The sequence below is a fragment of the Gymnogyps californianus genome, chromosome 13, assembly GCF_018139145.2.
Source record: "Gymnogyps californianus isolate 813 chromosome 13, ASM1813914v2, whole genome shotgun sequence".
In the NCBI taxonomy this organism is placed as follows: domain Eukaryota; kingdom Metazoa; phylum Chordata; class Aves; order Accipitriformes; family Cathartidae; genus Gymnogyps; species Gymnogyps californianus.
Genome location: NC_059483.1, coordinates 9,247,205 through 9,270,696, shown reverse-complemented (window position 1 = coordinate 9,270,696; position 23,492 = coordinate 9,247,205). Strand labels below are relative to the sequence as shown.

Below are 23,492 nucleotides of genomic sequence, written 5' to 3'. Positions count from 1 at the left end.
CTGCGCCAAATTCTGCTCTTGTTTAGGCAAACCCTCTGTTTTCTCAGGTCTATGAACTCTAAAATCAATCTGCCAGCTATATGCAATAGGCAATACAGTACAACTTTTTAGGTCCAAAATCTAAAAAATCTTCTTGTAAAGGAATGATTTTACCCATTTTCTATTTCACTTCCCATGGCATGCGTGCTTAATTATTATGCCTGAAGCCACATCACCCATAGGCGTGTGCTTATCAGTGCAAATTTGCTCTGAGACCCAAATCATTATCATTATTCATAATTATCTGCACTGCTTGATCTAGAGAAACACAGGACAAAGGAGATATCATTAACTCAGTCACCCACTGGATATTACAACTGAGGTAAAAATCTAAACTCACATAAGCCTTGCACCTGACAGTAATGCATCTGTAATCAACAGCAGATTTCTGAAACTCCTCTGCCATTCAGCCCAACAAAATTATTTTGCCATATCTTCTCTCTTTGCCTCCACACTCAGTTAATTTTGGCCACGTCCATATCATCTTTGCCTGCATCTCTTCACTATAACATTTGGTCTTGGCAAGATCTCTTTCTCAGCAAACCAGCTCCTGTTCCTGTTTGTTGGGGTTTTTTTTCCATAGCTGGGTCAGTATCTGGTTAAAATGTTTCTGAACTTGATCCTTTTCGGTAGAGTTGGATAAGTAAGAATAACAGCAGCATCATAGCTGCAGACCTGTATGTTTTGCAGCACTGCAAAACAAAATGCATCCCTTATCAGTTTTCCTTTTTTATCATTGCAAAACCTGCTCCACGACAGCAGTGCAGAAGGCCACCTCTGTGCAACTTAGATGTTATCAAGTAGTGGAACTAGCACAAATTCCACTTCTAACTTCCTCCTCCTATCCTTTGTTTCAGAGCTTTCCTGCTCTTGAGTGGTGCATTGTTCTGGAGCTTGCTGGGGCTTTACTGGTTCCCTGCCCAGCCCATGGGCACAACGGACGCTGTGGCACTCATGTCAGCAGGACTTCTTGTGAGATCAGTACAGAGATAGTTGAGGCTTGACCCTATGGCAAAACTCAAAACTCTGCATAGTCTTGACCACAGTCCAGGGAAACACGGCTCATAAAGACCACAATGGCTGGCCAATGCAGCTGATTCATTTAGCATATTATTCCAGATGTCTTTCACCATTTTTAGTGTAAGTAAAATGTCTCAGATGTGATGCCAGTCATTTCAGCTGTGTCTAGACTGCTCAGGAGCACTTCCCAGTGCTTGGATCAAGGTGCATGCAGTTTTAGGTGTAAAGGGCAGTAAATTAATTTTTTAACTAGTACTGGAGTTTATGAGTACTGTATTTAAAATAACCAGTGGCAGAATCTGATGGAGAAATGCTCTCATGCTTCTTCAAGAATGACTCAGTGTGGGTACATGAGCCCAGGAAATGGTGGAGTAGCCAAGTACGTTGCAGTGAAAAGGTGTCTTGACAACCTCGTGCAGTCACGCGAGGGTGTGAAGGCCAGTGCAGCCATGACCCTCCTTCATTTCCCTCTGTCTTCTCATGGTTACAAGAAGGAGTCCCATCAAGAGTCCATCTTCTTAATTCTTAGCTTCTGTTAAATCTCTGCAGAATTTTGAAACCTTCTTCCTTATTCCTTCAAAAACCATGGTTGCTTTCAACCTTTCCTGGCGAACATCAGTGGTTAGACTTGATGTGGTTTTTATAAGCTCAGTTCCTGCACTTCTGGTATCTCCTGGTAGCATCCACCCTGTAACAAACTATTTCTATCAAAGGACTGTACCAAGAGGTGTCTCATTTGACAAGGAAACTGCAGGTTCCCAACAGAGGCTTGGTATCTTACTGTTTTCTGCTAAGATTTAGCTGTCTCAAGTTGCATCGCAAGAGCTAAAGAGCAGAGCACCAGGACACGTCTGTGGCCACTACAGTGAGAGTGTACTGAGCACAGTGATCCTCTGTGCTAGAGACTGGCAAGGTACAAGAAAAAGTGCTAACTGCAGCTGAGGGCTTACTTCTCAAGGGCATGAAGCTCTTCACTGAGCACAGAGGTAGTGCTCTTCAGCTGTTTAAGACTTTATTTCTGCTTTCTGCTCCCTGCGGATTTATGTTCCAGCACCATATTGTGAATTGTACCTATCTTCAACTTCAATTAAATTCATGAATGCAATATTGCAAACACAGCCGTCCTCTGAAGCCAAGAAAATATCAAGGTATTTTAGGGAACATCCACCTTTCTCTTTCTCTGCTACGAACCGCTGCTCCTGCAGCATACTGAAGAATTTATGGTATGGTATCTAATCATGGTACTTGTAATGGAGGCTTCAGGAGTTGGCTAAATCACCCAAAAACATGTTTTCATGGTAGCCATGTGAAATGCGGATAGATCCTTTTCTGAGAGCTGTCACACTCTGCTGCAGAGCCCTGGATTTGAACCTCCATGTGCTTAAATATAAGGCAAGTATGTAATTGATGGCACGACTGGGACCTGAGGATGGAAATGTGTGAGATTAAAATTGTGTTCCTTAGCAGGCAATACCAAATAAGATCATGTTTAATGTCTGTGCTAAGGGAAAATTCACATTATTTCATTCTCTTGGAGTGAAATTGGTTTTTTGCTTAAAGGGAAGAAGTGTTACATTTATAATTAATGATAACCTAATCTAAGATTTGTACAAGCAGATTTAAACTGAGCTCTTATTTTGACACATATAAAATTTTATCATTAACATCTTTATATTCCTGACTGACACATGGCTAATAGCATTGTAGTAGATTAAATCTTGAAGCAAGAGAGATGAATGTAGCTACAATATTACACAGGTGATTTTTCATATTCTGCTTTTTCATGTGTCTCCCCTTTATCAGAAACCTGCCCTTGTGTTCGTTTGACTTGATTATAACGAATAGATAGCAATTATCTTGCTGGAAGGACTTCTGTGTTTTTCTTTTAACATGCCCACCTATCCAGGACTTTCAAATGTATTCACAGTGTTTTCCGTGCCTTTTCACTTTGAAAGCCGTTTTTATTAAAAACAGTACTTGATAAATATATGATTACAAAAATGTGAGCATTAATGAGGCATAGTGTCCCCAATAATCAACTCTTCGTAATTTATTGTTTATCTTAATTTATTTTAATTTATAGTTTTTCTTAATTACTGCGGTCAGTGACTTCAGGAGGATGCCAGCCTTAAAGGGCTTCAGCAGGTAGTTTGATCTCCTGGAATGAAACCTACTGTATTGCCTTTTTAATGTTTATGCAGATATGATCTCCACAGAAAGCAGACACCTTCTCAGTACTAAGGGTTTTTTAATAACTGTGTTTTATCATAAATTAATTGACACTCATGTTATACAAATAAAACTGTTCTTATATTTCTGACCATTTTTTATACGGCAAGCAATGTGATCAGTCAGAAAAATTAATTATTCCAAATGAAACACAATGGCTTCAGTTGCGTTCTTATTTTAAATAGTTAAGCAAGGAAAGCCAATATACTGCAGAATTAAAGGCTCTGACTATATAAATGTGTATAATTCAAATGCATTAAATCTAAAATGGTTTGAAGAAAGCTGGGCACCACCCATTTTTACGTGTGGAATTACTCATGGAGTCCAGTATTCGCGTGAGTTAGGGCAGGATCTGGCTGTGGAGTTGCCTGCTCAAACATTTCAACTTCAGTCAGTGCCAGAATTTGAGCTGCATGTGAAGTTTCTGACCCCTGTAAGTGTGTGCACTTCGGAGTATACACTCAATCTGTAGGTTCAGAGATTTTTGGCCAAGCTTCTCTGTAGAGGTGAACACCTGACCTTAGTGGAGTTGATAGGAGTTTTTCAATAACCTCTACTGGGGCAGAATTTTACCCAAGGGTATGCTGTTAATCCGTGCAACATTCTTTATAATCAGCCACTTTTCTAGAGACAGACCAAATACAGACATATTTGGGCTTTACATCCCCATTTAGTACTGTGTGTTGTGTGCACTTTCATATTGCGTGGTACAGCTGCATAGATCCTATTTAAATCTGGGCTACAAGTGCCCCATTGCTGGTTGTGGAAATGAATCTGTTGGAATTGCACTCCACATGGTTACTTGGTTACAGTGCTGCATATGAAGGCAAGCTTTTGCTATAGCTCTGCAGCCTTCGCTCTGACACGTATTGTAGCTTATGGAATGGCTGTTAGACTCAGTTTTAAGTAATATGTATCCTAAATATTGATGCTAGGTATTCCAACTGCTTGCAGAATTTTTCCATCCCTCTTTGTAAAAAAATAAAAATTCATGAACCCCACTGAATGTGGTTAACAATAAAATAAATATATTAAAAAAATCCTGGGATTGCATTCAATGTTCTCTCCAGCAGTGGAGAATAAGAGGGTGGAAGATGAATCGACATCCCAGGGTTGAGTGCTGCTGGGAACAGAAAGGTGCTTGTTTGCTATGGATATGGGATGTCTTTTGTCAGATATGTTATTTTTCAGTGAGTTAAGAGGTCAAATCCAGTCCTACTATGAGCCTACTGGTAGATATTTCTTTCCAATCGGGAAAACTTTTTTGCAGAAGATGAGAACTCTGAGGATACACTATTGAGGGTGGATTCTCCAGGATTGATGTCACTAACAATGTCACTGGTTTCATGATTGTCATAAGCCAGGTTAGGTTTGTGCTGCCTTCAGAAAGGGCAGTTTCCCTGTCACTTTACTGTTCCTCATGGTAATGAGTAGGATCAACCCATCTACCCCACTGACAACTAATCCTTCTTCCCCTTCCCCACCAATCGATTAATCCTTTCTTATATTCATCAGCCAGATCAGCAGACTGATTCAGTTCACTGCTCAGCCCCGCAGGCAGGGAGAAGGGAGTGGGAGAACCCCCTCGTCCTTTGGCTGAAGCCAGCTGTGAAGAGCACGCTGAGAATTGATGGAGGTGCTTCTGAGATGCAAGGGATGGCACAGGGTTGCTGAGCAGTGCAGTGAGTGGCTGCTGTTGGAGCAGATGGACCAAGCCACGTGACAGCTATGGCATATGAATCCAGGTGGCTTTGCAAATGAGAGACTGAAGTGCAGTGACTAACAAACAAATGGAGTAAGCTTTCACATTAAAAGTAGGGCATAAGATACGTGGAGTATATTGGATTTAGTAGACTGGGTAAGACAATAGCTGAAAAACAGAAAGCCTTTACAAACAGAATGAAAGACGTGGGAGAATTTTCTTAACAAGACTTCTTCATGTGTGTCAAACGTCTGGTCTTCAGAAACACCAAACTCCAAACTAGACAAAGGTAATATGAGGAAGCACTTTGGTTTTGACCTTCTGGATTAATTCCTGACCCAAAACCATTTATTCCAATCCAATGCCACTAAACTATCCAGTGAGCTCTCAGGCTATAAATGAATCAAAATGAATCTGAGGTCTTATTATGTGGAAATGCCATCTCTGATACGATATCCCATTTTTCTTTTGAAATTGGCCCCTATTGCTTTAACATTACAAAGGCAGCTTATTAAGTGGGAGATAGGGGAAAATCCTTCTTGGTAGGATTACTAATTATCCAAACTTTAAAGGTAACCCTGTTCAAACTTTGTTGCTTCTATACACTTTGGGCTTCTTTTGAAGGTGGCTGTCTTCTGAAGGAATGTATTAAGTATTCTGCATTGTCATTTGCCATTTCTTAAAAAATGAGGTGCAAGTGAAGGTTTTGCTCTATAATCGTTTTTTTAAACAAACCTGACTTTCTTCTTGGCATTCTCCCTTTGTGGCAGGAAATAAGCTCCATTGTGGTCCCCTTCGGTTTTGTGGTTTTGATACTCCTCTCAGGTGCTTGTCTTAGACCAGCAAGTGAAGATGGGAACTCCACCAAAGTGTTAAATGTCTAGCATAGTGATTAAACATACCCCCCACCTGTCAGCTTCAGTAGTGTCTGATTATAAAGAATATTATTATAAGTTATATTATTAATAATAATAAATATATATACAATTATTTTAAAGTTCTGGAGACTTTTGGTCCTGTCCATCTAAGATTACTTCTTTCTCTGCATAACACAAAGGGTTAGTATGTTAGTACGGTGCCACATTCAGCTCATATTTTGTAGTGTCATAAATCCAGAATCACTTTATTGACACTGATAAAACAGATGGCTAAACCCAAGCTAGACAGAACTGTAATTATATCTGCGGTGTTAGAGGTGAAGGTGTGTTAATAAAACATTTCCCTCTTCTCTTCAAATAACGTGTAGGTCTTGCAAATGTAAGCATCATACTGACAACATCAAATGTCGCTCTAGCTTTTGGGTGGGAAAAAGTATATGGTGCAAAAGGGAATATGCGCAGAAGAACTATGAGAGCTCCTAATTAGCCATTATAGGATTCTGTTAATCTCTTCAATCGACTAAAAGAATTATAGTCGTTGAAGTCTGTTTGTCTTAAGATGGAAAGAAGGCTTAATCAAAGCCTTTGGACTGACGATAGTGCAAGGAAAAGCATATTCTGTGCATCTAGCTACCTCTGTTGGTTGTCTTAGGGAGGGTCACAGCCATCTTCAGATAACATCAGAGCAGGTATCATTCAAGAGTGCTGAGTATATTAGTACGTATTTTACCGGAGGTCTGACAAGCTGCCCGTGGCTAAGCATGCATATACCCCAGCTAAAGTAATTTGTGTTCCTGGATGGGAGTTTGGATTTGGAGGTCACGAATAGAAAAATACCGGCCCAAATTACTTCAATGCTTTTCTGTTTCATTGGTTAGTGTAACAGACTATAACTTAGGTACAGCTGCTTTCTCGTGGCTGTCAGCAGGGCGCAAGATGTGCGTGCAGCCAGGAAGCAGCGGGCTGCCTGTCCTGCCCAGCAGCCAGCGGGCTGCCTGTCCCCCCCGGGCTGCGCCTGTCCCTCGAGGGGCGGCCTCCGCCTGGCTTCTGCGCAATAGCTGCCAGATCTTCCACGGTCAGTAGGACCATGTTATCCCAGCAGTTTGAAAGCTGGAAATCATAAGCATTTTTTTGAGTTTCTAACGTTTGTGGTTCTGATTTTACTCTTCCTAATATGAAACAATTACATTTGCTCCAACATGGTTTTCCTGAGCTTATGGGCAGCTTCAGCTCATATGTCAACAGTATTTCCTATTTAATTTATTTAATGTTTAGTTGTTGCCCATGTTATCAAATAGGGTAAGAAACTGCATTAGGTTATGGCTTTTGGAGGGAATCGGAAGTGAAAACGCAGAAGAGGAAAAAGGGAGGAGAAACAATAAAGGATAGTGAACAACAGAGAAGTGAATTAGCAGTGGCTATAAAGGTGGAGACATACTGCCACCATGCAGCGATGATGATAAAAAGAAAACTAACCATATTTTGCCATGGATCTCTGGTGCAGACCCATCCTTGAAATTGGTGGGAATTCAATGGACCGGAGAGCACGTTATCTCTAATGTATTTTTTGGCTCACAGATCACAATTAAAATTAAATTCTGCCTTCTGCAAAATTAAATTGGACACACTGGTCTGCTGCAGTGAATCCTTGATCTCGGTTGGTCTCAGCTGAGCTAGACTACTCAAGAAAAAAAACAAATGATAACTATGGAACTTTTCTTGTGAGAGTATATGAAATTGCTAGCATAGCACAAGTTATTTTCAAGGAAATCTAGGCTGTATGGGTTACTTTTCAGGAGAGGAAAGATAGTTTTACAGGCTCTTGCTATTGGCTGCTGTTCCAATAGATCATTCCATTCAAGTGTCTTGGCTGCAAAAATATTAATACAAATGTTGTTATGAGTGTAATATGTTCTCAATATTACATAGAATAAATGTTATCACTTAAATATTTTAAAGTGCCAGCATTTCTGCATGCTGCAGCTTTTTGCTAAGATGAGCATACACTTGTCAAATGTTTTGAATTCTGTATTATTCAGTAAATGAGCATGTGGTTAATTAAAGTAGCATTACTATACTGGAAGGTGATCAGATTGCAAATATATCTTTAACAATTGGCTCTTGTAAATAAAGTAGAAGAGAGCTGGTTGAAATGTGAAAATGTCAATAGATGCAAAAAGCCACCTTAGAGCGTTACCTGATAAAGTAAGAGTAGAGAAGTAATAACATGGTCAATATTAACTGCCATCAGCCAGAAAGAAATCAGATTGTCAGGGATCTATAAAATTCTTGCCAAAGTAGAACCTCATTTACACATACAGATCTTCATACCCTTTGCTAAGAAAAGCATATGTGACAGCTTAGAAGTTTTAGCTGCCAAAGATCTTTCACTCTGAATACAGTAAATGTCACATCTATTTATTTATCGTTAAATTTTGCTAAGTATCTGTAGAAATATTTGGATTTTTTCTATCATAATGTAGATGTTTAAAAGGAAAAGAATCCAGATTATAATGCAGCTGTAGCACCAAACCATATGGCTGCTAAACGGGAGCAAAAATACACCACTGAATTACTGGGAGTAAACATAAACTGGATGCGATCTTCAGAAGAATATTAAATGGAATATATAAATACCAGAGTATTGCCATAAAATCATGCAATCAGACAATAGTAGCCATCAGGCAATAGCTTATTTCACATGCTGAAAGTAATCACAGTTGTATAGCAATTTACGTTTTCTAAATGCCAGACTGAAAATATTAACTAATGAATCTTGGCAAGCACAGTGTTTCTACCAACTCCAGTGGTGGTTATAACAACATCTGGGCCTTTTTTGAGAGGGAGAAAGAGAGAGAAATAAGGCAGCCATCCTACACCCCAGCTTTATTAGAATCTGTCCGGAGTCCCAGGTGCTCAAAACAGTCTTGTTTGTCTTTAATTCAATTCAAGCCTTTGACTTCTTTCTTTTAAGAAAACGTCTGTGGGTGATTTATCGGTATATTGGGTGGAATTTGCACTGTGCTGAGCAAGAACAAATGGTCCGGTGGAATACATATTCAATGCTACGAATAGTGTCTGGCATGAGAGAGAACTCAAATTAGTGTGGGTGTTGTGTTGCGTGTTCTTTTGCTCAGAGACAGTTTCATGATAAGTCCATTTGGATTCTACATTGTTGTGTAAAAAGGAAAAAGTTAACTTTCAGGAGAAAAGCCTGTGTCTCTGCTCAGTCTGGTAAAAACTTGCTGGGAGCAATTGTCAACTGTACTTTCATATTTTGGGTCTCTTCTTTTCTTTTTATACAATGTGGAAGGAGAGGAGGCCTCTTCATCCCATCCACAGCCATCTTCAAACTGCGACCAAGAACTAAACGATCCTTGAACTTCAATTGGACTTTGTAAATTAGCATCCCAGGGAATAGACTCTCAGTATTCATAATTGTAGTGCTTAGAATTAGAAATTTAATATGAAGAGTTTACCTCAAAATTGGTCAGGTTCATCGAGATTTCTTATTACTGCATATTGAAGTAGCTCTGCCCCTGGGAACTGAGATCTAAGTGATATTGAGTGAAGACTTTCTCTCTTGAAGTTTTATGTATGAGACAAATAGCAGCTCTGAATATCTCTTTCTTTCTACAGATGATATGGAAGCAATTCCAGTCAAGCAGTTCGTTAAACACATCAGTGAGCTGTATTCTAATAACCAGCATGGGTTCTCGGAAGACTTTGAGGTACGATTTAATGATCCACCAATAAAATGTTGTTTTCCTAAAGTTAATTGTGTATTAATAGTTAGGGACCGTGCGACATCTGTGTGATGCTGTCACGTCAGGTAAATGCAATGCTCAAATGTATCAGAAGAAATAGGGAAATACCAATTTGCTACCAGGTATGAGCAACGTGGGACTGGACATTTACAGATGCTTTCTAACCACCACAGATTTGGTGCCTTTAAGGGGGGACCTTCCTAGGTTTTTATTAAATAGGAAAAGCTGCCTGCAATCCCCCAGGAACCATATGAAGATGCAAGCAGTTGGTTTTAACTCCAGGCTTTTCTTATAATCTGCAGCTTATTTTACTCTTGTTGGCCCAGAATTTGCTCCTCGTAGTCACGCTGAGAAGTCACATAACCCCCGAGTAGCCCAAAAGGAGTAAAATAGTGCTCACTATGAGTAAGAGTAGTAGAATTTGGTCTCTTATGAAAACCCAAACTATGAGCCAGTTCCTGGAGTCCTTGCTCATGCTCTGTTCAGCCAGGAAAGATTGCTGTTGAAGTCGTTGGTTATTTTGTTCCAGTAAATCCAAGGAGAAAGGCTTCAGAATTTAGTTGGTGGTATTTACCTAATGTGACTATTTTAAAGTTTGCATCTTGTTACTTGTTTAGCACCGATTCTGACCTATAAATCTGCTATAAATTAGAGGTAATTCCAATGAAGTGAAAGCAGTTTTCCATCTCTGGGTTACGAAACCCATATTGTGCAAGCATGGTAAACATCACACGGTATGAGGACGGGCTGCAGAGTCAGGCCTTAATAAGCACAAGTCAGTATTCTCTGGCTAGTTTTTAGGCATTTCTTTCATTCAGTCTAATCACAGTCACTGCTGAACTTTTGGAAGTATTGAGAAGCAGGTGGAGCCCAGGAAATCGCATGGAGCTGTGCTACTGCCTTCCCCACCAGCAAAAGGAGGTGTGTTTGTGTGCTGCATGTGAATCAGAGAGGCAGCCCTGCTTACAAACAAGGCAATGAACCAAAATAGGTGGCCTAATATCTACAGCTTCTTCGCTTACTGCAGTAAAGACAAGACTGTATGCAGGAATTGTTTTTAATGGGATCATTTAAAACATTTATTGTTGCTGTTTGGTTACTGTCTATAAAGAGTGGCTGCTTTGTCTGATGCCCAAAAACCGTTGTGTAAGTTAGAAACATTTTGTATTCATGAGGAAGGCAAATGTGTAAGGTGTTAAAGTGATTTAGTTCAATTGACTGCTGGCTGGATGGCTGAGCAGGAATATTGAGGCATTTAACAATGTTGATGGTATTCAGGACAAACATTTATTCTCCAGAGAGTAGAATTTGATCAGGATGATCAAATGCGACTCACTCTTCTCAATTATTTATGAATTGTGACCTCAGCGCTATTCATCACAGCTGGGTTTTACACCATTTAATTATTCAAAATAATCAGCAACACATCTGTAAACTTGGTCTGGCTTTAAGCAGGCTTTGCTTCAGCTGTCGCAAAATCACTGCTATTAACAAATGTTGGACACCTTCCGCCCATGTTTTAGCAAAGAAAAACACTGCTCTAATAGCCTTATTTTTCCCTTCCTCCTGGAGCTCCCTGCTGCAAGTGCCACGCCGTGGCAGCCAGTCGGAGAGAGAGCTTTGGCCAACTAGCCCTGTTCTGGGGAGCGCAGGGTCCCCTCTGAAGGGAAGTTAAACTCCTCCAACTGCACTACACGCGCCAAATTCTATTCTCCGTGCTGGCTTAAAATTTGGAGCGTCTGCTTTGAAGTCAGTATAGCTACTCCAGATGTATTTCTCCATAGCTGAGGTCTCGGCTTCCTAAAGAGTAAGTGAAATCTCCTCCTAGAGTACGGAGAAGGAATAGGAACAAGACACTCACTGTCTGGGATAAACTATCCGGCTCCCTTTCATTGCTTATGTTCTGCCCTGCTGACGCCTCGTGGGCCTGATTTTCTTCCTTATGGTTCATAGTGATGGGACAGAAGAGTGAAACCTGGGATTTTTGACAGAGCCTGTAGGTAAAATGTTTCTCAAGTGCCTAAACTGACTCAGAGATCAGGATCCCAGTTTTGAAAGTGGCTGAGGGATAGAGGAGCCTGAGATTACATTTATACAGTAGCTATTGGAAGTGGCTAGCGGTGTAACTTCTCACATCCAGTCAGATCCAGCCACGGTGAACGTGCTGGAATTGTATCTGCCAGCTACAGTGAAGACTTAGCTAATGTTTTATGGAGAAACAGTAGGATTCCAGCTGAAACGGAAAATCCAGTGTTACAAGGCTGCTAGCCTTGGGTGGGAAGTACCACAGCCGTATCATGCCTTCATGCCTGGGTAACTTCTGAAAAGAGCTATTAGGTTCTGCAGTCATACAGGCTTTTTACAAAAAAATCTGTTTTTTACATCTAAAAGGAAGAGAGAAGAGGATGGCAAGGATGCTCAAGGATGCTGAAAAAATGTGATCAATACTACAGAATAAATAAATCTTCCCAAACATAGCCAGCACATGCGATCTTTTTAAAGGAAAAAAGGATCAAAAATCTCTTCAGAAATTTCTGTGGCAGGAGGTTTATGGTGGAACCTGTGAAAGGAAAGACTAAGCTAGGCACACACATACCCTGCCCGATGTAGAAGGTAAACATTCTCCATTTGTTTGTTGCTAGTTTTTGGTGTAAGACTCTTCCTGCGTTTTTGGCAGTGTGTTGTGGGTTGTATTGAGTTGGTTTTTACATGAAGAAGATTCCTTTGAAAGTAAATTGTGTGAATACTCCCTCTTCCTCTTAAAATGAGCTGTAATTACAGCTAAATATTTTGTGAATGTGCTTAGGAAGTGTTTTATGTGCAGAGGAAAAAAGGACTTTGAACTCACAAATCTTTCCTTGGAAAGTACATCCAAAATGAATCCTTATTCCCTTTGGGTAATCATAGTGCAAGTAGCCAGCTTTATTGTCTGGTGATAGCTGGGCTTTCTTGTATATGCAGAATTGTTAAGATTTCCTTTGAGTCCCATGAATTTTCAATTTTTGATATGAACTAGAAATATAGGGCCCAATTTAATACTGAACAACAAATAGCTTTTTAAAATAAAGTCCACGATCCTGCATCACCAGTGCTGGTCTCTGATATAACTCTTTGTATTCTACCTTGGAATTTGTTCAACCTAATACTGAAAAAAGTTCAAGGAGTTTTTTTGCCTTGCTCTCGGGCAGATCCAGCACTCTCTTGCTATGGCGTACAGGGTGAGGTACCACATTTTTACAGGGCAGCACTGGGGCAGGGTTTGGTGGCAAGACTGAACAGAGATTGAGAGGCTTCCTGAGCCAGAGATTATATCTACTCCTTGTCTAGCCAGAGATTTTCTTGGCATCATTACGTTTAATAGTCTTTGATAGACCTTTCTTCCATAAATTTCTAATTGCCTCTTGGACCCTTTTAGACTTCTTGTGTCCAAAGCATCCCATGGCAATGAATTCTACAATTTGTTCCACAAGAATGGACTTCCTTCTGCTTTTAACTCATGCCTAATAACTTCTTTTGGTGCCGCCTCATTTTTGCATTACAAAGTACGTCCCTGTTCACTTAAATGCCTCACATGATTCTGTCTGCCTCCCTCGTATTCCCCCTTAATCATCTGTTTTCAAATCTGAAGAAGTCTAAACTATTTAATTTGTTTGTTTGAGGAAGCCATTCTAGATTTATGATGACTTGTTCCCTCTGTACCTTTTTTCCTTCCTTTACCATCTCCTTTTCAAGATGGGAAGGCCAAAACTGTGCACAGTATTTAATGAGTGGGTTTACTGCAGAGTTCTGCAGGAGCACTGTGATGTTTTCTGTTTGGTCTTCTATTACTTTCCTTCTTCCTAACATACTATTTGTTTTTTAACAACTACTGAGCACTCAGATGACACCTCCAGAAAACTATCAGCTGTGACCTCAAGGTCTCGTCACAGAATGGCAATACCAAATTGGGAACCTGTCAGTATGTATGTATAGTTAGGGTTGTTTTTCCCAAGTACATCACTTTGCATTTATCAACATTGAATTTCATTTGCCATTTTATCACTCAGCCACTCAGTATTGCAAGATTGTTCTGCTTCCCTTCACAAACAGCTTTTGTTCTAATTATCCTGAATAATTTTGTATCATAAACACACTTTGTCTCCTCTACAGTCTATTTATGAATAGATTAGGTCCACATAAAGTCCCACTGGTGAAATCTGAACCCTGACAATTCCTGGGCAGGTGAGTCCCACCTCTAACCTGTTAGTATACAAGGCGAGTTTTCCTTTTGCTCCAAGACAGATCAGTTATTTAAGTAATGTTTTCTGAGAGGCCTTTTCACAAAAATTTTGGAAATCCAAATATGCTGTTCTCTTCCAGACTGTTCTTACCTATAGACTTCTTCAGGGACCTCTCCACAGTGTGTTAGAGGCATTCACTAGCTCTGCTATTTATTACAGCGTCTAGCAGTTTGCCCCACAGAGAAGTCAGATTTAGTGGGCTGTAGTGCCTGAAATCCCTTCTGGATCTCATTTTAAAAACTGATGTCACATTTGTTATCTTCTGTTCCCTTGATAGCCTGACTATATAGGGCCCTCCAAATTCTTGTATCAAAAAGAGCGTGAAGTGCCACCTCCCACGGTAAACCTTTTCACTCCCTCCCCCTGGCCAGTTACTGGAATAACACAGTAAGTTTTTTGAGTAGTCACATCCTTTTGCTCTAAGAAAGGAACACTAAGCCAAGAAATCACCCTCCATCCCCAAAGCTAACTGTGAATTTTTATAGTACAATGCAGTATTTGGATTTTTGAGATCCGACAATTTTATTTCCCTCCTCCCTAATTCTGGAGTGGGTTGGTCAGTGCTGCTGCGGGAGCGATTAGAGTGGGTGAATGCAATCTCCGCAGACCTCTCCTGCCTGTGGCCGTGTGAGTGTAATGATTCATTGCCAATTTGGAGTCTGAACAGGCTCGCTGAACTTGGAGGCAGGCTGTCTAGCTCCCTCATCACATAAATTGAAAATATCTTTATACTCCAGTGGCACCTTCTTCTAAATGTCCTGAAATATAAGAAAATAACATAAATCTGTATCTTCAGTGATGTGGCAGGGATTTGCTAACATTATTCTCATGGTTGCTGCTGCTTGGGGCAGGGGTCAGTAGCTCGTTTTAACCGGTGACCTCAGAATGTTATTCTCTAGCGAAGGGCTGCATTGAAGACAGATAACGCTGCACTTTGCACATTTCTTGAGACACTAAAGACACTGTGTAGTTATACTGGCATCCCTTACAGATTAGACACAGCTTACACCATATACATGCTTATAACCGCATCTACACCAAGGAATTTGGCAGTAGAAAGATGCCATTTGAAAAGCATGCTGCTAGCAGACATTACTGCACTGGGAAATGTTTTATTACCCTGGCCCAAAACTGCCATAGTTAGAGGTATTCTCAGCTTGTGCGTGGCTGTACTGAAACCAAAGGGAAGCAGCACTGTGAAGCTGGAAGAGGAAGGATTTCTGCAGAAGAGGGTCTTCCTGGAGTTCTCGATTCTTACCTCACCGCTTGACCTACCCTAAGAAACTGGCATTGTGAATTAAGAGATAACGTTGAAGAGAAGCAATAAAAGAAGTTCAGATATCTGGGCTTTCTGTTACTAACCATAGTACCGCCCGCAGCCATACCCAAAGTTTCTGCCTGGAAGCCCCGCTCGGAGGAGCCATAGCCCCGCATGGGCAATGCAAGGTTTCAGTCAGACTCCGACACCTCCCTGCCTAACGAAGGGCAGGATACCGCAAGCAAACGGTCCTCCACCATCCTCCCCTCTCTCATTCATTTCCATTAATTTTTAGCTATCTGTTCATGATTCCTCCACTGTTTTTCCTGTGTTGAGTCCTTTTGGTTTGTTTATTTTCCCCTTCTTTCTAGGCTGTCCCCAGCTCACCTCTCTCTTGAGTGCCATCAGAGAGTTTATACTAGTGCTAAATTATCGCAAAAATCTACACTATTCCTGTGGGATATCTTCAAATACTATCTGCTGTCTCTGTTGGTATGCCGTCTTCATGTTTGCTGTGATAAAACAAACAGCAAGAGCACTACCACAGAATTCTCTAATTTGAGATTAAAATAATAGATCAAAAATTATTTTAGGGGTGGATGAACTAGCTGCTTTCATGCTGAAAAATATCACAGTAATATCAAAACATAGCTATGGATCTTCTCTAATTTAGTCCTTCAGATTAGGATCCTTTCTTTGTTCATGATTCCTCCTCATTGCTATTCATAGGCTTTCACAGTTCAGCCCCTGCTAGGACATCAGACTGAAGGAATGGGAAACAACAGCAGCACTGCATAAGGCCATATCAAGAGACCGAGTCCCTGCTCAGTCACCGTAGCAAAAATTCTTGCTCAGAACCTTATATTGCCAGCAAGACGCTGGAGCAGTTTGATTTTACACTTAAATGGAAATTCTTTGAAGTTTAGAAGAAACTAATCTGTAACTTGTTTCAGAAAGGCAATGAAAATGGGTCGTTAAACCCGGGTGTATCAAATTCCAATTAGCATTAGCATGGACAATATAATTAAAAGGTAAATTAGCCATAATAGCATAGACTAGAACACTTTTTACAGTAACTAACGGTCAATTGAAACCATGTACTTTGGTTTCTTGGGTTGTCAATGATAAGTTGAAAGGATAGAATAAGAGCCTGTATTCATTCATTTTTGGACAGTAATGTGTTCTGCAAAGTTAAACGTGAAGAGCAGCAGTGTGCTAGCCAGCCACTGTTAAAATCAGTGGAAGAGACTAAGCGGGATTAAGGAAAGCCAAAGAAAAGACTCTAGAGCTGAAAAGTTTGTGGATGAATTGTGGATGTGGTGATATGGATGCTATCTGTCCTACTCCAAGGTGCCAGTAGCGGTTTTGTGCTAATTGGAGAGGAGTTTGTTTAGGCTGCGATGAGCAGCCTGGGATCAGACCTGACCTGGTGGCCTGCCTGCAAACTTAAGTTTTAATAATAATATAATCATAGTGATGTTTTAAATGCAAATGAAAGACTTGGTAGCTAGTAAGATTTAGAAATCCCAGGGTGTTCATTGCATAAGCAACAGAAAATGCTGGGAAAGTAAATATGTAATATACATAAATGTGGTAAAATGGCATAATTAGGATGGTGACTTTTTGGAACTTTCTGCAGGGTGATATTTATTAACACTGGGCTGTCCTCTTCTGCCAAAGGGTAAATAATACTCTGAACAGAGGCATAGATAACAGGCTGCAACTAGTCTTGTCTTCTTGCAGCATTTTGTGCCTTGATGAAAGACAACCACTTTGACTTTAATAACAAAGGAATGTTAACTTATGCCTTACTGTCTGGTGGGGTGAGCCTGTGGTTTAGTAATTTGCCATTAGACTTTGGAGAGATGAACCTAGGAGGGGAAGAGAGCATGGATAACCACCCTCTGCTCTCAGCCTGATCTGTCCCTGCAGCACAGCCAAACATTGTCAGTGGCCAACGTGGAGCTGGAGGATGTCCTCAGTCCCCTTCTCGTTGGACAACCTCAGCATCCCAAAGCATTGGTTGTGTCCTGGACTGGGGGGGGGAGGGGGTGAAGTCAAAATGGCCTTTTATTGTTCTGTTTTGATTTTTAAAAAGACAAAAAGAGTTGAGGTGCATTGGCAACAGGGAGCTTTTCTTGGACAGTCTCCTTTTGCTATGCTTTGCAGTGTATAGACATAGGAATCCACCATTACAGCAGCTTTCCAGAGTATTAAGAATCATTTAGAATGTTATGTGTTAAGAAAAGCCATTTTCAGATGATCAGCTCTCACAGCGTCAGACCTTCTTTTCCATTGCTGTGTTTTTCACCATCTTAGCTTAATCTTCCTCTTCCATTAACTTTATATTGGCCAGCTGGGAACATGTACAGTTGAGAAAACAGTCAGCATCAACATAAAAAGGTTAATTAAAATGATTAACCTCACCAACAATTCCCTTATGGAAAAATCCTATAGAATTTAATAGAAAGTAATACATTTACTATGTAGTATTTAAACTGTCAGAGAAAATTCCTTAGCAGGGAGGTAATTCCCTATTAAATTCTATAACTTTTTAGAGTATTCTCCACAGAACCTTATTGGATTCATCTGTATTAAATTCTACAGCATTTGGCATAAATGTTTCAATGCTATTAACTTCTAAAAAGAATTTTGTAGTGATGCAAGGATGTAGTGTTTGACATGAGGCTTTTCAGAAGCAGGGGGTTATTTTTTGGGAGTGACCTACAATGGTACAGCAGTGATGTTATATGATTTCTAAATGCAAAAAAAGGTAAAACGAAATTACATGAAATCAACCTAACATGTAAGTAATGCTGCTTTTCCAGTTATGACTTAGGCTGAACTGATCCTGCCCATTGTTGCTTACTGGAGCTGACAGGCAGAATTAGGGGAAGCACACACTTTAATGTGTTTTTGTACTTCTGTGATAGAAATGGAACTATGAAAATTCTATTAGGGCCAGCTGAGAGTTTTGCTTGATTCCCCTTTGTCTTTGCTCAGCTCATCTTGTGAACGTAGTATGTTTCTCCCTATGGAGAGGCGGGGGTGCGAGAGAGAAGTAATTGTTATTTGGGAGTGTCATATGGATATAAAAGCTATAAAATGTTCAAGGTTTTAGTATACTTTGCACTTTTAAAATGTAAATGCTGGAGAAGTTATCAAAATTGCTATGCAAGTCCTTTGTGAAATGTCTGCATAATGCTGAACTCTGTTACATCTGCTGTTTGTATAGCATTTCTCTTGATAATTTTTCTCTGTCACTTAGCTTGTGATCTTTGTAGCAGCTGTGAGCTCCTAATGACTTTCCCTCTTAGGCAGGTTCTATACTGTTATTTTTAAAGCCTGAAGTACAAAGTAATTTGGCACTTCTCCATATATCCTTGGGGGAAATTGGTTCTGTTTAGTGCGATTTCTGGGACTCGCAAAAGATTTGAATAAATATAGTTTCTTCCACAACTTTGTAAACTCCAAACATTGATATATTTTTCAAAAATGTGTTTTTAAAATAAGAATATTTATGCTAGCGATAAAAAGAGGTTTGGCTTTTTCAGGAAGATCGTGGTTAAATAGATAGAAAAAATGTATCTTGGAGGTGATATCGCACATGAGTTTTAGTGATTCAATTTGCAAGACAAAGTGTGTAACTCTTTAGGACAGTCTGGCCAAGGGGAATAGAGAAAAGACCCTCCATTGCCCTATTTCAATAGCTCTGTATTCTGTTGTTGGACGGTGTAAGTAAGGGGTAGGTTAAGAACTAAAAAAATCAATGGGAATTAGGTATCTAACTAGATATTAGCCTCAACTAGACAGAAATCTGCATCTCTAGCTTCATGAACGCCTTGGCAAGCCTGGCGTCTTTCTGCTTTGTAAATGCATATATACATGGATACAACCTTTTATCTTTTTCACTGTATTGTGGGCTGTTAAATCAGTGTCCAAGCAGTGGTATTTAAAGCACTCGCTGTTATCTTCAGAGATCTATTTTATTTATATTTTATAAAAGGCATCTCTCTGCAGAGAACTAACAAAAGGTCAGTGCCAAACTTAAATGTCAGAAACCCTGTTTTGAGAGGTCATAAGCAGATAAGTTGTCCAGCAGTCAAAGGCTTCTGTTGAAGTGGTTTTTGTGCTTAGTTTCTTACACTGCACTGGCCACTCTTGCCTTTGAGGGACTCTGTCTTCCCTTCCCAAGAGGGGACAGAGTGGGGCATCACAGGAGATGCAGTCCAGAAGATGGATGCACTGCTGGTCAGAGGGGACAGTCGGCTTCAGGGTGCCCAAAGGGTGTCTGTCACCAGGTCTGTGGAGAGGAGCATAACTGCACACCAGGGAGCAGCTAACACGGCTCGGTTTAAGCAGACCACCTCATACAGGACAATACTGAAGGACTTCAGTTCAGTCCAGCAATTAAGATACCGATATTTTAAACATGGTTTCTGTAAGCTGTTGCGAAAGTAGATAAAGCTTAAAATTTTTGGACTGACACATTTTCCATTCGAATAATTTTTATGCCTAGGAAGTGCAGCGCTGTACAGCTGACATGAACATCACTGCAGAGCATTCCAACCACCCCGACAACAAGCACAAGAACAGATACATCAACATCCTAGCCTGTAAGTAAGCACAATGAATCAACCTGAAAAGGCACTCTCCTCTCACAGTGTGTCTGTGTGTGACTGGAAAAGGCAGGTGGCTTCGTTACATTATTGCACAGTAATTAATAAACATTGAAAGTGTGGCTGGGAGATCATTTCCCTACTAAAGGCAATGGATGTTTTGACTTCTCTGGCACCAGGATTGCACTCCAGCTTTTTTTTTTTAAATTATTTTGCAGTTTGATGGTTCAAGTGTAGTTTTAGAAGTATCAGTTTGGTATGAAATTTTGTGGAGGAATAACTGGGATGAATTGATGGTCAGAGCTCTTCTGCCCACTAATGTCTGAAAACTGGCCTAAGGGAAGTGCATGGTGGAGCAAAGAGTTTTATTGATGATCCCTGGGATTCTCTTATAATCCCAACGGTGCTAAATCTTACAGAGTATATCTACTGTATTTCAAACTGCTTCAGCTGTGTATACAACTTGGACAAGCAGTGATCTTTGTAGCACAGTGCAGGCTGTATTCCTCTGAGAACTGCAAATCTGGACTCTGCTCTAGAATGCAGATTATTGCAGGTCTGGGATGGAAATGCAGTAACTTCTCCCATATCGTTCTCTGATGTGGAATGAATGGCAGATGCAGCAGTCACTGTGGTTTAGGAACAAAGACAGAGAGCCGCTGATAAAAAGTTCACCATGTTCATAAACTCTGCAATAAATCTTGAATGTTTTTGATGGCATAGGAGGGAAATGCATGTCTCTAACAGATTCTCAGAAGTAATCAAGGTGCCGGCTGAGGACCAATTCCCAGACCTGTAAGACTTGCTGTGTGGCCTTAGGCAAGGGGATTCATTGCGGTTGTCCCAGCTCTGATTTTAGACATAGATGTCTGGTCCCTCTAGGCACAGAGAGAGAAGTACCATTGGAGGACAATTGGAGCAGGCACTCCAGTCCTCCAGATTGCTCCTGGAGGAACCTCTCTCTCTCCATTGGTGCTCAAGGAAGGCAACTGAAACCAGATTCTTCATGCTTAAAGTTAGCCCACGTGTCTCATCGCTGCATGTGTTGGAAGCGCCACCCAGCCCAATGCTGCTGCCTAGGAGCAGGAGAAGGACTGCAATTTTTTTCTGATTTAAGCCGAAGTCAAGCATTTGGGTGGAACAAAAAGAGGAGCTAAAGAGCGTGACCTAAAGTCTGTCCTCTTGGTGTGATGAGGGCGGTGAAGAAGTGAGGACGTTCACTCAGCTCCCAGAGCCGGTAGAGCTGTCCGAGCCCAGCACCGAGTGGAGGATAATGAGCTCAGACACTGAGCCAAGCAAAGGCAGCTTTACTGTCTGCGAGAGCTGAGCTGGTGTCTCCGCGTGGCTGTTACACAGCCCTGTGGGGTGCCCTGGCTCTTTGAATCACACTACACTGTGTGATGGGGATGATCCTAGAGATCGTGCTCCTGAGGCTCCAGTGTCCTTTAAAGAGAAGCTGTCCCAGCACGAAGCACGTACTTTAAGGGATGTGAAGCCTAAGGACCTGCTACCATGAGCAGATGACCAAGAACAGATAATCCCACCTCCCCCTTGACTCCAATCCAAGGCAAATTTCTTCCGTGTATTAATAAGGGCTACTCCAATACCTCGGAAATGGGATGTTTACCTGCAGTTCTCCACTGTGTGTCCTTAATGCTTCTCTGCTCTGTTTTTTATCCTGCAGATGATCACAGCAGGGTGAAGCTAAGGCCTTTACCAGGAAAAGATTCTAAGCACAGTGACTACATTAATGCTAATTATGTTGATGTAAGTTGTTTGAATTGTTTTTTCTTCTCTACCTCTGAATCCTTCCGCAAGGAGGAAGTATTGCCACTTGTGAAGTGGTCGTGTTTTCCAACTTCGCCTGATAATTTTGCTACAAATTGCTCACTATTCTGAATGAGAAAGAGACCTTTCTTTGTTACCTTTAAAATATTAATATGTCTGCCATGATACTGCTTTCATCTCACTTGGCATTATGGTTTTCTTTGAAGGGTTACAACAAAGCAAAAGCCTACATTGCTACCCAGGGACCTTTAAAGTCTACCTTTGAAGATTTCTGGAGGATGATTTGGGAACAAAATACTGGAATCATTGTCATGATCACAAACCTTGTTGAAAAAGGAAGAGTAAGAGATTTTCTAGTTTGCTAGCAGTTGTTCCTTACCGCCTCCCCGAATCATGTGGGCAGAATTTGTTTTTAAATGGTTCGGGATTATATATATTGATGTATAATATATAACTAACATAACAGGGGGATACATAGCTAGCCATGATTTTACTTTTTTAAAAAGCTCTAAACACAAATATAAAGAAGCAGCTCAAACCCTTAGCCAACCCACCCAACTATGTCTTTGTGCAGAGAAAATGCGATCAGTACTGGCCGTCAGAGAACAGCGAGGAGTATGGCAACATAATCGTCACGCTGAAGAGCACAAACATCCACGCCTGCTACACTGTGCGCCGCTTCACAGTCAGGAACACAAAGATGAAAAAGGTGAGTAAAGCCTTCACTGTTCTCATCCGGATGCCTTCTGGCTTGTGTAGAATGCAAGGCACACAGGAGCAAAACTCAGCATTTGCATAGGCAACTTGAAGTAGCAGGTAGATGGGAAATAAGTAAGCAAAGCCAGGATTACAAGGAACCTGGTGAAAGGTTTAGCCTGTATTTCTTTTTCTCAAGTTCACTGCTGCTTTGGTGTCACAGTTATTGCTGTTATTACCTGTTCCCACATGTATTTTTCCATGAACTCTGTCTCCACCTAGCAGGAGGCAGAGCTGCAGAACATTTCTTCTGTTACATTCCAGCACTTTTGCAGCTGAGCAAGCCAGTAGGATTGAGTATCTTTCTATGCTTCTCTTCCTCATCTTTCTCTTCTTTCTGCACACACTGTGCACGCAGGGTCAGAAAGGAAACCCCAAAGGGCGGCAGAATGAGAGAACAGTTATTCAGTATCACTACACTCAGTGGCCTGACATGGGTGTGCCGGAGTACGCTCTGCCTGTGCTAACCTTCGTTAGGAGATCCTCCGCAGCCAGAACCCCGGACATGGGACCAGTGGTGGTGCACTGCAGGTACGATGGGTGTGATTAACTACTTCATGGCAAGCATACCTAGTGCACCGTGTGTGCTCTTACATGCCTGCTAAGACAAACGCCGTAAGTTATTAACACAGAAGGAGTGTGCCAGCCCCACGGCGTGCAGGTAGACATGAGCTTGCTTTGCCTACATTCTAAGCCAGCTCCAATGCAAAAGCTTCCCAGTTGCAATAACAAAACCCTGTGTCATGATACTGAGCTGCTGAGCATTGCACTGATGTGGTTGTGCAGTTCCTTGTTCGAAGCATGTTTGTAGCCTGCTCATTCAGTGCGTGGGCAGGGCAGGATTACCTCTGCTGGCAACCAACCATGTGAATAGAGGGACACCTGGGCATGCAATTGCCACGGAACCACGCTCACATTCACCAGTACTTGCAGTCAACAGAGGATTTCCCTTAAATGAGTTAAGGGATGTGGTCTTCATCACTGTATGTGAGGGGGCTGTACAGCACTATAGCAAGGAGGAGAGGATGATGGGGGTTAGAGCTCCTTCCTGAGTGGAAATTGAGGAGCTCTGAAGAGTTCCCCTCTCCGCCCTCTCTGTTGGGCCCAGGACCACCCTCCTCCCCTTCAAGGAGTCCTGCCTTCACAGAAGTAGCCC

The 23,492-nt window shown here is 41.2% G+C and overlaps 1 protein-coding gene across 2 annotated transcripts in view; it reads left to right on the top strand.

The window, feature by feature from the left end:
- PTPRG (protein tyrosine phosphatase receptor type G) overlaps positions 1–23,492 on the top strand; it is a 422,925-nt gene that overhangs the window by 385,415 nt on the left and 14,018 nt on the right. For both annotated transcript variants that reach the window (XM_050904924.1, XM_050904923.1), the window contains 6 exons: positions 9,508–9,599; positions 19,693–19,789; positions 21,477–21,559; positions 21,787–21,921; positions 22,155–22,289; positions 22,695–22,867. In XM_050904924.1, coding sequence (XP_050760881.1) covers positions 9,508–9,599; positions 19,693–19,789; positions 21,477–21,559; positions 21,787–21,921; positions 22,155–22,289; positions 22,695–22,867 — 715 coding nt within the window. The remainder of the gene's footprint in view (positions 1–9,507; positions 9,600–19,692; positions 19,790–21,476; positions 21,560–21,786; positions 21,922–22,154; positions 22,290–22,694; positions 22,868–23,492) is intronic.